The 14,660-nt window shown below is 41.5% G+C and overlaps 2 protein-coding genes across 4 annotated transcripts in view; one reads left to right on the top strand and one right to left on the bottom strand.

The window, feature by feature from the left end:
* Nucleotides 1-337: 337 nt before the first annotated feature.
* On the bottom strand, nucleotides 338-9,519 carry LOC118350142 (collagen alpha-1(I) chain-like). The gene is made up of 3 exons (XM_035696583.2): nucleotides 9,514-9,519; nucleotides 7,208-9,137; nucleotides 338-4,413 (listed from the first exon to the last, which is right to left on the bottom strand). Exons 1-2 carry the CDS (start codon nucleotides 9,517-9,519, stop codon nucleotides 8,184-8,186), a joined length of 960 nt encoding a protein of 319 aa, XP_035552476.2. The 3' UTR covers nucleotides 338-4,413; nucleotides 7,208-8,183.
* UGP2 (UDP-glucose pyrophosphorylase 2) overlaps nucleotides 8,971-14,660 on the top strand; it is a 65,214-nt gene continuing 59,524 nt past the window's right edge. Inside the window, exon 1 of one of the 3 annotated variants that reach the window (XM_025469155.3) lies at nucleotides 8,971-9,566. In XM_025469155.3, the coding sequence (XP_025324940.1) occupies nucleotides 9,548-9,566 (19 nt within the window). In that variant the 5' untranslated portion in view covers nucleotides 8,971-9,547. Of the gene's footprint in view, nucleotides 9,567-9,718; nucleotides 9,899-14,660 lie in introns of those variants that run through there. The other 2 variants (XM_025469182.3, XM_025469171.3) reach the window with 2 other exon arrangements.

Raw genomic sequence — 14,660 nt, forward strand, 5'->3', positions numbered from 1 at the left:
ACAGAATTTGTTTTGAAATGCTCCCTTTAGTGTTCTAAAGGTAAATTTATAAGTTGACCATTTGCCATCCAAAATATTGATACCTAAAGAAATAATGAGGAACAACCAATATATACCTATATAGTACTCTACAGCTTTTAAATTATTTCATAAATACCTCATTTGAAGTTCATTCAACAAATTTCTTTTGAGTGCCAACCACTGTGATATGCTCTGGGGATATAAGATAGATAAAGTTCCTTGCATCTACGTAGGGAAAATATATATTTAATATGTAATAACAAGGAATAATAACTTGACATTATGTCATGGCAATACAGGAAATCATTAATTGAAATCATCATCATCACTCATACTCTGTGCCAACAGTCAGTGAGATGATATTTATGATAACTCTGTAAGAGGCAAGACAGGTTATTAGGTGTTATTCTCATTTCGGTGAGGAAACCAAGTCTTACAGAGCTAATCAAGTAATTTATCCAAGTTTTTTGGGTTCTAAGTGGCAGAACTAAAAAAAAAAAAAAAAAAACAGGCTATTTTCCAGTCTTTTTTTTTTTTTTTTCCAGTATACTCTTTTGCCTCCTTAAGAAACCAATATGAGTACCTGAAACGGAAAAAAATACCAATAAATTAAAACAAACACCTTTTATTTTGTATGGATTCTTCACAAAGGACCTCAGTGTTTACAGCTTTAGGGATTGATTATGTAGTGTGTAACACACCTAATCTAGTGCACCTACCTAAACAACAGGCAATTCTGTTTACTTCCTAAATCTCTTTGGATCCTAAACTGTTATCATTTGGTTGCACTAGGTTGAGAAAAAGCCATTTTAAAAATAATACCTGAAGGGGTTCTTTCAAATGACTAAAGACAACAGAAGATTAGACGAGAATGACTAAACCGAGTTACCACTCCATAATGAACTATACCATATCCAGTGCACTAAGCAGTGAACTTAATCAGGAATATATACATCTCGGCCTCAAATTCTTTTTGGAATAAGAAAGGATGTAAGTGATTGATAAATGTATGGACATATGTAATAAATACCAACACACACACACACACACACACACACATATGTGTACATAAAGATTTCAGTAATTACCAGTGTGATTTTAGCATTGTTTTATTCCTTCTCACTAGGAAACTGGTAAAACCCTCAAGCTAACATGGCTTAAACAAAGTTTTGGTATATTTGGATCCTTATTTTTCTTTAATTATCCTGGTACTCCATCTGTGGCTTTATCTGGTCTCCATCTCCTGCTTATCTGTGTTATGTATCAAATAGTTTAAAGTCTCTGAATCTGTGATGCTCCAAATCCAGACGGCAGTGTTCAATAAGTTTATTTCTATTATTCCAATAATCTCAGTTTTTGTTACCATATAGATCCGTGCAAAGCCAAGACTTCAGTATGTTTGCAAACCTCTAATGTTTTCTTTGTTAAACACTGGTTGAAAGTCACTGATAATTGAGAACGGCCTGTCTCTCCCAGCACTGTTCTGTGCTCCAAATTCTCATTTTCTTGGTGTGCTGCACAGCAGTGATGGGAGGGGTAATATAAACCAGAATTTTCTAATTCAATGCTTTGAATGGCTTATAGCTGTGAAGCATGATGTTGAGCCTTTAAGGCCTGGCGCAGGCAGTTGGGACCCCCCAGGGCTGGTTACTTCCAGCTGCTAGCAGCCTTTATCAGAGGGTGGTCCAAGAAGAGCAGAGTCTCTACAGGTGGAGTGGATGATGAAAAACATTCAGTAGTTCCACAGGCCACTCATCCAAGGTGAATAGCAGTATGCTCAGCAGTTAGCTGCTGAAGCAGATGTCCAGATGGCAGAGTACCTCCTTGGCTGTGTTTAGCACAGCACAGCAAGCATGTAGCTCCTGCCTGGATGGTGCAACTTTGGTGGCTCTGAAACTCTGACTTCACAGACATCAGATACTGCTGATTGTTTGCAGCTGATATGCTCTTTCAGTGGCATCCAAACTAGTTTTGGTCTTACTGATCCAACAATGTGTATGTGTTACAAATCAAAGCTTCATCATTATTTGAAAATAATTTGTTAGGAAAAAGTGCAGCTGAACCAAAAACCACTGAGCTGAACCACTTGCCTTATCACATTAAATTTGCCTTATTACATTAAATTTCATTATTGTGTTTATCAGTAAAAAGAAGTGTTAGACTCCTTGAATATAATTTCAACCACTATACATTTTTTTATGGTTTCTAAAGAAATGGTTAAAAAATTTTGCTTAACTCTATTTAAGCATCAACATTTCTCATGAATAGTGACTGTGTTAGTTTCCTCTGGTTGCTAAAACAAATGACCACAAACCAAGTGGTTTATAACAATATATGTTTATTCTCTTACAGTTCTGGAAGCCTGAAGTCTGAAATGGGTTGTTTCTCTGGAATCAAGGTGTCAGCAGGGGCACATTACATCTTACAGACTCTAGAGGAAAATCATTTCCTCGTCTTTTTCATCTTCTATAGGCTGTTTCCATTGCTTTGCTCATGGCCTTGAATCATGTTGCCTTTTCTACCCCTGCCTCCATTATCACATCACTTTTTTCTTGTCTGTTTTCAAATCTCCTTCTACCTATGCTTTATTATTTTTTATATAACCTCTACTTCCAGCGTGGGGCTTTACCTCATGACCCCAAGATCAAGAGTCACAAGCTCTACTAACTGAGTCAGCCAGGGGCCCCTTTCTGCCTCATTTTATCAAGACACTAGTGAATACATTTAGGGCCTAACCAAGTAATCGAAGGATAATCTCTCCATCTGAAAATCCTGAAAGTACCTGTTACCATAGTCACAGGTACAAGGGGTTAAGAACTAGTTATCTTTGAGGACCACTATTCAGTCTACCATAGTGACTATCAAGAGATTTGAAGAGAATATAATTTGAAAGCCTTGATCAAAAACTATGTGTAGCTTTTTCAAACATAAAACCTGACTCAAAGGTTATGTTCACTTTTGAGTTCACAGGTGAGTTCAAATTTCTCATTCAAAAATTTGAAAACATTTTATCTCAGAGTTTTATACAAGTTCAGTAGCTAATAATTCCCCTATTACTTTGCACTTACTTTTATTTTCATGCTTTTATTATTTAAAAAGCAATTAACCTATCACCAAGTCCAATATGATGCCCACAAATTCCCTCTAGGTTATCTCAGGATGTCATACAAATATTATCATTTTCTCTCTGTGCTGTGGATGAGGCAGAGGTTAGGAAATAATAGCTCTGCAAAGTTTAGGAAGCTAATACAAAGGAGAAAACAAAGCCAAGGTTTTAAATAAGCGAAGTCTATAACTCTTATAAAAGAAGTCAAACACATACTGCCTAAAATCCAGGAACCAAAAAAATGGCAATATAAGCATTTAGAAATAGGTGTATATAACTGTCAGAAGAAAAATGGTTGCCTCTGGCGTGCACAGACGGAGTGAAGAGAGGTAGGGCAACAGAGTACTGCTATTCATTATGGACATTCTGGCACTGGTTAGATATATATATTTTTAAAGATGCACATCCTTACTGGAATGCTTTTTTAAAAGTTCAACTAAAAATGGTACCAGCATTTAACATTAATTTTTTCTGTGGTCTTTTCTCTAAATGACATTCCTCCTTCTTTCCACTCTAGAGAGGGGAAAACATTGTTACTTTTAATTCCCTAATCCTATTTCCCATTTAATGACATATAGTCACCCAATTATTTAGGTCTCATCCAAAGAACAGTCCTGAGGATTTTCTCTTTAATACTACGAGTGGTGGGTGTGAAATGCTTAAAATAAATTCCCCAAGACTAAGTTAGGGAACAGAAGTTCTTTATCCTTTCCTTTCCAGTGGTGGCACTGGCAGGAAATTTAATAAGCTAGACCAGGGACAGAGATGTTTGGAAAACCATCAAAAGACATTCGATGGAAGGCACAACAGGGAATCTTTAATATGGTTGAAAGAGGATGAAAAAATAGGATTAAACGGAATACTTTTCTATTTCACCGCTCTTCTGTATGAGGATTTCAAAGTCAATAAGTAGCCTCATCTATACATATATCACTACAGCAAAGCAGAATGTTTATTTTGTCTTATGAATTTAGAAGCAATGTATTATTACTTAGCGAGTCTTTTTATATTTCTGAATTATGATTACATGATGATCTATGTTTATTAAAAATCCTGAGAGAATATAGGATTTTTTTTAACGGTTATCTACTCATTAAAGAAATGATTCCTTTGTCTCTATCATCAAGGGGGGTCTGGAGATGCAGTTTGGCACATGAGAGAGATACAACCATTTCATGGGCATCACCATTTCTCACCGACACTCTTCTCTGGGCAACATGCAGAACAGGAGAAGCAGGAGACAACACAGTAAGGACGTGCCCTCTATGCAACTCTCAAAGGAGAATCTAGAGGGGAATTATTGATAAATGTGAACAAGATAATACATGTTGTAGTTAAACCACATTCTTCTGAGCCTGATGACTTTCAAAACTACTTAGAAGATTTATCAACTCTTATCAACTTAGATAATTATCTGTAATGTAAGACAACCTTATTTTTTAAAGCATCTTAAGTTATTTGAAATAACTGCTACTGTTATGATATAAAAGTTAAGTAATCTGCAAATTTAATTTAAAAATCATAGTATGAATAAACGGAAGGATATGTCATAATTTAAATTCACAACTTGTTTCAACAAACTTCCTGATTCATTGGCAACAGGAAAGAATGAAGTCTTTCTCTTCCTCAAGTAATTGGAAACACCATTCATTTTTTTAGTCTACTCATTCATTAGCGGTTTGTCTCATCGATATTATTTGATACCTTCTTCCAGTTAACCCTGTTTGGTTACCTTTTGAGTCAAAATGAAATGCCCTATTGTTAGATCTAGTCGGTACATGGCAATTTCTGACTAACAGTGGCCCCTTTTCCCTTTTTCATGTGGGTGGCCTAGGATTTAGATAGGTACAGATAGGAGCCAATATTGAATCTGGGCAACAGTCTAGTATATAATTGCTGCCTGGTTTCTTGGCTAAACACCCGGGGCAGTACAGAGAAATTTTTATGTCTCTGACATGTTCTCCCAAACTGCCTTGCTTTATTTTCTTGTGTGTAGGGTATGGAAGTAGGATAGACAAGAAAAAAATAATAGACCACACACATGGCTGGTCTGTACAGTTATTTCATACTTTAGCAATTTCAAAACCACCTCTTATTAGATAATGCTCATGTTGGGAGTTAGCAAAACTTACTGTAAAGCCATCAGGACATTGCATTTACTGCTATTATACTTTGGCCCAAGTTCACATTCTAGGTAGAAATAACTATAACTTAGAAATTCTTTACCTCTAAATAGAAGTTAAATTTTAGAATCTTATTGGTGGCACTAAACTGGCTATTCAGTATACACTCATTGGCTGAATGCTTGGTATGGACCAGATACTGTGCCGAGCACTAAATCTAAAAAGGCATCTCATTCCAACTTACTCCTGCACACACAGTCCTTCCCAGGCCCCCATCTTTATCCTCCTTTAGAATACCCCCAAGTTTCTGCAAAGGTTTAACCTGCAAATCCATCTATCCATATTACAGATTTCTAATGACAGATGTATCAACATCATGCACTTTGAAGGTAAACTCCACAGTAGTATGTCCTTTAAAAAACGATTAAATACACATACACATCCCAGAGAAAGTGATTTCAGGCATTAAGATGTATAAGTATACAGAGAAGTAGGCAATTGCCTTTTAAGCAGACTTGCAAGTGCTCCATTGCCATGACCTTTCTCCCCCTATCCTCACCTGATCTGTCAAGTGAGGTCGTTTCTAGTGGCTCTGAGGGAGTGGGAGGCTCTTTTACAGAACGTTTGGAGGTTCAAAACTTAAGTTTAAATCACTGTATAAAGAAATTCCATTTTACAAGGCACTATTTGCAAGTAATACTTGGGAATAGAGCTTCTAGGGTGCTACTTCTCCAAGAACCAGTCTTTGGGCAATTATGGACATAACTGTTGAAGACAGGCAGTTACTTTACCATTTGGAGATTTTTTGAGGCAGCAAATGTACGATATCCCTTGGCACTATATCTCAATATTTAATCATTCATAAATCAAGATATCATTCCTAGGTATTACCAAATCTTCTTGCTGTAATGAAAACGCACTTTCTCTCCTTAACCTTCTGTAAAGTTCGAAAATAACTGATCCTCCCACTGACAAAAAAAAAAAAAACCTTATATAAATGAAAGACTCTTCATTGCCCTTTATCTTTTGCAGGCTAAGCAAACCTACAGGCCCAAATGTTTTGGTGGCATCTTATTTTGGTGTTACCACTGATTGATAAATCCTAATTGGTGCCTATAATTTCTCTACCTCACACAACAGAGGCGGAGGTTCTGATTAAGATTGTGTCTCCAGGGATCCCTGGGTGGCCCAGTGGTTTTAGCGCCTGCCTTTGGCCCAGGGTGTGATCCTGGAGACCCAGGATCAAATCCCACATCGGGCTCTCGGTGCATGGAGCCTGCTTCTCCCTCTGCCTGTGTCTCTGCCTCTCTCTCTTTCTCTCTATCATAAATAAATTAATTAATTAAAAAAAAAAAGATTGTGTCTCCAAGTGCTCTTATTAAGATGTAGGTACCTGGGTTTTATTTTTTATTATTTAAAAAAATATTTTTAAGATTGTATTTATTTATTCATGAGACACACACACACACAGAGAGAGAGAGAGAGAGGCAGAGACACAGGCAGAGGGAGAAGCAGGCTCCATGCGGGGAGCTCGACGTGGGACACTCCCTGGGCTGAAGGCGCGCTAAACCGCTGAACCACCTGGGCTGCCCTTATTTTTTAAGATTTTATTTATTCATGAGGGAGAGAGAGAGACAGAGAGAGAGACACACACACAGGCAAAAGGAGAAGCAGGGTCCCTGCGCGGGGAGCCTGATGCTGGACTCGATCCCACAACCAGGGATCATGACCTGAGCCGAAGGCTCCGACCAAAGGCTTCCAAATGGAGGGGGAGGGGAGGTGTTTGGGAGAAAGTGGGGGCTTGGGGTGTCAGATGTTCCACCACTGCAACCCAGGTGCCCCGATATCAGGGTTTTTTTTTTTTGGATATTTCCTTGGTTTTATTTGGGGAAATTAGTTTTCTAGCTGAGAGGTCAACCCTTTTGTATTTCACATAAGAAACCTATCAGCAAGATACCTTGTGTTGCTCTGTAGCATGACCCATCACCGGCCTTGTCTGTGTCACTTCTCAAAGGGCACTTCCATATGAATATGTGGCACTAAAGAACATGAAGGTTTTGTTTAGGGATGAATCATCATTAGAAAATTCACACTTTACCTTGGTTGATTAGTGTGGTCCAAAGCCTCAAACTCCTAGATTTACTTGGTTTATCGGAGGCCCCTAAGGGAGCGCTGACAATTGATCTGTCCTGACGCAGGCTGACGGGGTCGTGGGGTCTGAGACACACCCTCCGGGTCCTACAGGTGTGGGCCACACCAGGTGTGCCTTAGCGGGCGCTGGGCGGGGCCCCTCTGGCCGCCACACCATCGCCACACGTTCTCTCAACATCTTCCTTCCTTGTGGACTTCGAGAATATCAGAGGTGAGCATCTCTGGGGTCACAGCCATTTCCACTTGAGTCAGGAAAGGAAATCTGCCTATGGCAGCAGAAATCCCGGCGGGAGTAGGTAGTGTGTGTGGGGGGAGCTCCGGTGGCGGAGCCTCCATCCGACACTTTTCCGACTCCCTAAGTCCCTCCTTCTGTCAGCGGGCCCCACACATCCCCCTGCTTACTCCTTAACGCACCTGCACCCTCCCCAGGCCACAGGGAGCGAGGACAGCAGGAATCTACTGTGAAGGGCCTGGGCTCGCTCAGGTGGCTGCCCGGGGGCGTTCCGGCTCCAGCCGCCGTTTTGATACCGATCTTCAATCCCAGGTAAACCGGGACATTTCTGAAGGACTGTTTAAAAAAAAAATAATAATTTTTTTTTTTAAAACCCACTCGTGCTGAAGTATCTGCAGGAGGCGGGGGATTCTACCCGGTGAGACACCCCCTGCCCCGCCGCCGCACGTGCGGCTCCCTCAGGCGCCTCCCGGGGTCCGGCTCAGCGCGCCCACCTCCGCGGGGCTCCCGCGGGCCGCAGACGCCCCGCCCCCTGCCACCTCCGCGCGTCTCATTGGCCAGGCCTTGCGTCCGCCTCGGCTCCTGATTGGCGGTTGCTGCTGCCTGTAGGAGCCGCGGGGACATTTCCGCATTGAAGCGGGGGGGGCCTCCCCCCGCTCCCAAATGGAGGGGGAGGGGAGGTGTATTGGGAGAAAGTGGGGGCTTGGGGTGTCAGAAGCCGGCAGCCAGGTGGGCGCAAGGGGGCCGGCGGCTGGGCGGCGACCGCTGGCGAGGAGTTCAAGTTGTGCGTGTGTGTGTGTGTGAGGGGAGAGGGGGAGAGAAAAGGGTGCCTCAGAGGTGACATTCTCTCAGCCTGCGAGTCTTCCTCCCGGGGCGCCATAAACGCCCCCCAGTTTCTCAGCTGCTGAAAGAAGCGGAAGGTGGGTCTCGCGGCGGCGGTGTGGAGAGGGGCGGGGAAGGGCTTCCCACGACCCCTCGGGCGGGTGTTTCCCTCCGGGAGCTGCGTTAAGCTCCGCTCCGCGACCGGCTGTGTGGCCCGGGAGGCCGAATTTGGGGTGCGGGGCCCTCCCGCGCTCCTGCCCCCCTCCTCTCGCGGGCGGCCCCCGCGCCTTTGCAGCGGGGAGGGGGGCCTTTCCCCCTCCCCCCTCCCGGAGGACGCGCCGGGGCCGGTGTCGCCGCTCTCCGCTGCAAGGGGGCGACCTGGAGGCCCCGGGCCGCCGGCGGGCGCGCGGGATCTCGCCGTCTCCGGGTCCCGGGGCGTCCGCCGGCTGCTAACAAATGGTGGCGTCGTCGCCCCCTCTTCGCGGCCTCCCCCCGCCTCCCCGGACCCTGCTCGGGCGCCCGCAGCTGTCCCGGGGTTTCCCGGGGACCTGGCCGGAGGCTGGACGGCCGCGAGGGGGAGGGGACAGGGGGTGCGGCCGGGCGGGCGTTTGCCGCCGTCCTGCCCAGGAGGGCGTGGGGACGGGGGGGGGGGGGCGGTGAAATCGCTGTCGTAGATCCTCCTCTTTCATTGATGAAATTTAAGTTCGTGTGGTGTTTTTTTTTTTTTTTTTTAAAACCTTTTCCGGGAGTCTCCAGCTGGCCCTGGTGTGTGTCAGGAGCGCGGTGTAGACAGGAGTTCCAGGCAGGCTCAGTCACACGAAGTTCCTGTCTTTTCTGAAGTGGAGGAGGTTTTCCTGGTGTTTGTTTGGTTTGGGCTTTTCTTTTCTTTCTTTTTTTTTTTTTTCTTTTGAGGTAATTTTAATCGCTTTGAATAAATAACTCTCCCTTAAGTGACTGGCCGTAGGAAGGGGAGAAAGAGCACGGCGGTGAGTTAAAGCCGGGGAGGAAGAGAGAACTGCCCCATAGCGTGGCTCCTCTAGAAATTAACACACAAATACATACATCATCAGAGTGTTTTACTAGATCCCAAAAATGTCGAGATATGTGCAAGGTAAGACACCCTTTTTTTTTTTTTTTTGTCTCCCGTGTTGCTTCCGTCGGGGGTGGTGGTGGTGGTGGTTTGGAAGTGGAAATGTTCCTTTGAGATCCTGTCAGCGAAACCCTTTTCCTCAAATTGACATTTGAGCTGCTGTGAGCTGCTCGGGTTGGCATTTCGGGTACGGAGAGTTCATCCCCCTGGGCCCTGCCCGGATTCAGTTCTGCGTCCCCGAAATCAGGTTAGTGGCACTCGGGCTCGCTAGGATAGTGGCGGTACATGACGATAAAACAGGCTTTTTTGGCTGCTGATCGACCGGTCTCCTCTTTTTCCTGGTGGAAGTCAAGGTAACCGACCGGGAAGGGGAGCTGGGAGGGTTGCGGGGAAGGTTAGGTGGGTTTTGCCAGGACTGTTGGGGGAGCTTTAGTGTTCTCTGCTTCTCCTCCCGCTTGTATGTGAGTGTGGACGTGGTTGGAGTCTCAGATTCAGTTCTTGCGAAACCGGGAGTCGCTTGGAGGAGCTGGAGGTCATTTTCAATAAGAGAAACGACTTTGCTGCATTGCTGCTTATTTTCCCCTCTTTGAAAATCTGGGGAGATTCTTCAGGTTGCTTTGAATCTTGAAAATTGCCCTCTAGATTTTACATGTGTAATTAAAAAGGTTCGCGAATGCCTCTGAACGGAGTTGAGCGGAGTTAAGCATTCACACTGCTTCTCTCTCTCTCTCTCTCTCTCTCTCTCTGTGTGTGTGTGTGTGTGTGTGTAGAATGTAAACAGTGGGATTGGTGCTGCCTTAAACCTGCCACTCACTAGTTTTTAGCCTAGGATTTGCCTAGTGCTATTGCAAGTAATAAACCCTTTTCTTTCAGACCCCAGACTGTTAAAAGCTTCAGCTATCCTGCCCAACACACACAGCTAAGAGCTAGTGAAAGTTCACAACCACTTAATGTGACTCTCAACAGATGTATTTTTTAAAAAATTGTCAGTTATGGCCATTTTTAACCCTAGAAATAAAAATGCCGTAGTAAGTTTTATATCCCTTTTTTCTTTTTTTTTTAAATCTATATATTCATAAGAGAGAGAGGCAGAGACATCGGCAGAGGGAGAAGCAGGGAGCCAGACGTGGGACTCGATCCTGGGACTCCAGGATCACACCCCAGCCAAAGGCAGGCGCTAAACCACTGAGCCACCCAAGCATCCCTTTATATCCCTTTCTTAACCCTTCTTTGAGTTTTGTATAATAAAGAATATTTTCACTGCCTGTCTTATTATGGAAACAGATGGGACAACTTACGCCTGCATTTTAGCACTGAGCTCAGAAATGTCACTTGTCATTAGACTTTCAAATTCATGTTATAAGTTATATGCGGTGAGAGAGGCTTTTTATATTCCGATTGAACAACTGTCTTAAGAATGGAAAAGTAGAGGTAACTGTTAATTTGCCGGTTTTGTAACAGCAACAGCAAAATTACCAGAAAGCTGTTTTTGTTGTTGGTTTTTTTTTTTTTTTTTTTTGCAAGAATATGCTAGGGAAAAGTGGGCAAGTCACTTCTTTTTAAAAGTTAAGACGATTACACTTGAGGTATTCCTTACAGTTACGCGTTAGAATAGCTTGCAGAGGTGGTGTGTGTTGACTGATTTCACAGCCTTTGCTGTTAATGACTCTTCAGGAGATTCAAAGTAAGTAAGTGGCAATAGCTAAGAATTGCTATGTGTATTTCTTTCCCTTGCCATCTGCTTTTTAAGAAAATAAGCTTTTTATCTTGGAAAACTTTTAGATTTATAGAAAAGTTCCACATTTGTCAAAACTAAGAAATTATGGGTACAGAACTATTAACTAAACTGCAGAGTTATTCAGGCCACTGTTCCATGATTCAATCCAATACTGCATTTAGTTGCCATCCACTTTTGCTTTAAATGGTAGTTTTCCTTTTAAGTTATTTTGCACAAAAGGGCAATACCGTCCCCTCCAAATTTAACATGATTGTGTTCCTGTTTATCGTTTAAATTTTGTATCGCAGGTGTAAACCCCCTATACATTTAATTAACGCCTGCTATTACAAATGATAAACCTAATTGGCTAATGATTCAGGTGTCTCTACTGATCACTTTTCAAGTGTAAGGTTTGGGATTTTTGTCTTGGAATTTTTTTGTACCAGATCAAATTGTTTAATCTTTGCTCTATCACTTATCGATATTTCCACTCAGTGACAGTTAGCTCGTGCCATAGGAGAAAGTTTGAATCAATATTAGGCCTCTGTTTTCATATGTTGTCTCATGTAAGCTTCACAAGAGCCCGTAAGAAGTAGATTTTTATCATGACCTTACAGCTGAGGAAATTTAAGTATCTTGTCCAAAGGTCACAGCTAAGTAAGCGTTGAAAGTCATATATAAATGTGTCGAAAATCCTTGTCGTTTCTAATACTTTTTGTTGCTTCTTACATTAAAAACTTACCCAAATGGCTTGTTTCTCCAACTGGACTGTCCATTCCCTGTGGACAAAGATAATAATATATCCCTGGGGAAATACAATGTCTTGAAGTGGTGGAGGTTCCAGAAGAATTTGTCATGGATGCCAAATGAGAAACTCAGCATTTTCCATGTATTTAGTAGGTTAGCCTACATTTTTATTTGCAGTTGTAGTTTTTTTTTTATAACACCACTTAGATTATATAAATGTTATGAAAAATAGAAGGGTTTGGATTTAGGTTTGAATCCTGCTGACAGGTGATCTTAGATACATAACTTTTCTGAACCTCAGTTTCTACTTACATAAATATTGGGTATTAATACGTTGCTATGGGGTTATTGGGAAGCTGAAACGAGATGAATTAAATGAATGTCCTAGTCCCAAATGGCCAGTGAGTTTTGCTTTTCCTTCTTAAAATGATATTAGTCATACGGATAACGTTGCCACCATAAGTATAACCACATGTCATCAACAGAAGTAAATAGAAACGAGGCAGGTATGACAGTTCTTTATTTTCCTATTCTAAGTTTGGTGTTTAGTCTTCCAGCACTTGGGAGTTGATACATTAAAAAAAAAAGTGCAAGGGTTGGAGGGGGGAAGCTTGCAAGGTGATATGAATACAAAATCAGTGACAGTGTTTGTTTCCGTCCAGTTCAGCAAAACAATTTTTGAATGCTTACAATGTGCAGTACACTGTATTGAGATTTCATGGGTATCCCTTACAGTAGGCACTTGAAATTCAGAACATCTAGGTATTATACCTGTGTGTTATATGCGCATGTTTTTGAATTCCTGAACGAGACTTGGGGTTGCTATTCTTGGCTTGAATCTTCCCCGACAACTAGGCAATGAACTTTGTAGGAAAACTGGGCATCTCTGTTCTCAAGCCCTGGGACCAATAAGTCATTAAATAGAAATGTTCGGTTAATAAAAATGCTTAGTGTTGATAGGCAAGAACACTCTCAGTATATATTCCTTGGCCAAAACAAGGTTCAACATTCTTTGGGCATCTGCCAAGTCTGTGTTCCTCAGGCACTTAAATATCTTTCTTACAGGAAGACTCTTCTTTCCTGGATCTAGGACATAATTCCCTAGGTGTCATTCTGCCCTCAGGTCACCTTCTGCCTGCACTTGTGAAATTACTTCCTATTTGCTAGTATTCTCCACTCCAGGGGTTGTCGCAGGGCCCTCAATTATTCTAAATAAATGTGAATATTAGCTGAGTGAGAAGGAATTCCCTGTTACAGTTGGAGGTGCTAGGGGTCTTCAGCTGATGTGAGTTTTTTGCCAGGTTTGTCAGTGGATGCCATTCGGGATTTTGCTTTTGAAAAGTTTTAAGAGCTATGGGATGATATATCTCCACATGATTTGAAGTTTATAAATGGTGCAGGAACTATTGTCATCTAGCCAGCTAAGACCATGTTATATACTTTTACCATATATTAGAGAAATTTTTAAAAAAATTGTTCTTGATAAGCTGTTATCTATCTAAATTATATAAAAATGTCCACTAATATTCTTAAATTGAGGTACTTATTTTTCAGCGGAAGCCATTTGAGTATCTCTGTGTCACTTAAAAAATATTTGAGGCCCATCGACTTTCCCATTTGTTGGAATTCTCTTTTTTTGGCTTTTTTTGGGGGATTCCTGCTTGGTGGATGGCAGCTATCCAGAGGAGGATTAGCTGAGCTAATTTTAACTGAAGGGGTCTCAGATGAATATAGGAATGAGATGCATTATGGGGCCTGGCTGTGGAGGTTGGGCCTTGGCCTGCTTCTTCCCAAATCCTCAAACTAAATTTAGCTTATTGCTGATTATTGAGATGACTAGGATGCTTTTAGCCCAGGGGGATTGTGACAGATTTTAGACAGTAGTAGAGGGGGCAAAGTAATGACTAAGGCACACTCTTCGTTTTTTAAAGAGATGGCTTAGAATTCATTATGTTGCTAGAGGGAGGGGGACTTAGTTAAATTAGAATCACAGTTATAAATAGAAAATTAAAAGAAACTCAAGATAGTTGAGCTGATGAAAACTTTGTTTTCCATCATGAACTTTGTAATCTCTATGGTTAAATTGCCTTTGTTCTTTATTACTGGGTCTTTCTTCTAGTAAGATGGATGATTTTCATTTGTGAAAGCCTCCTGAAAAAAGAAATTGATAAGGAACATTGGAGAAATAAGAAATCTTAACTGTTATATTTCTTGGAAGTGCCATTTTAATATTCTGAAGATAAATTGAAAAATTACGAGGAAATTAAAATGTTAATTTTGGACAATAGGTGTTTTCTTGTGATGTTGCTTCACAACTTTTCCCTGTATATGTGTGCTATTTTTTTCTTCATAGAAAATTATAACTTTAAAATAATGAGGTACTTAATTTGTGTGAGGAACATTACTTGGCCTAATAATGAAAATGCCCTAGGTAAAAGAATAATATACTGTGGTTTTCTATTTCCACCAAATTGTATTTGGTACTTTTATGTGTAAGTGCGGGTATTAGGAATTCTCAGAAAGTCAGATATATACATTATTGAAAAGTTAATATAAACAAATATTTGAAAGTGAAACTAGCTCTGGATTATCTGTAAAAAAAAAAAAAAAAAAGAATAATTAAGAGTGGACTGTACTAACTTTCCATAATG

Source organism: Canis lupus, chromosome 10 (assembly GCF_003254725.2).
Source record: "Canis lupus dingo isolate Sandy chromosome 10, ASM325472v2, whole genome shotgun sequence".
Taxonomy (NCBI): domain Eukaryota; kingdom Metazoa; phylum Chordata; class Mammalia; order Carnivora; family Canidae; genus Canis; species Canis lupus.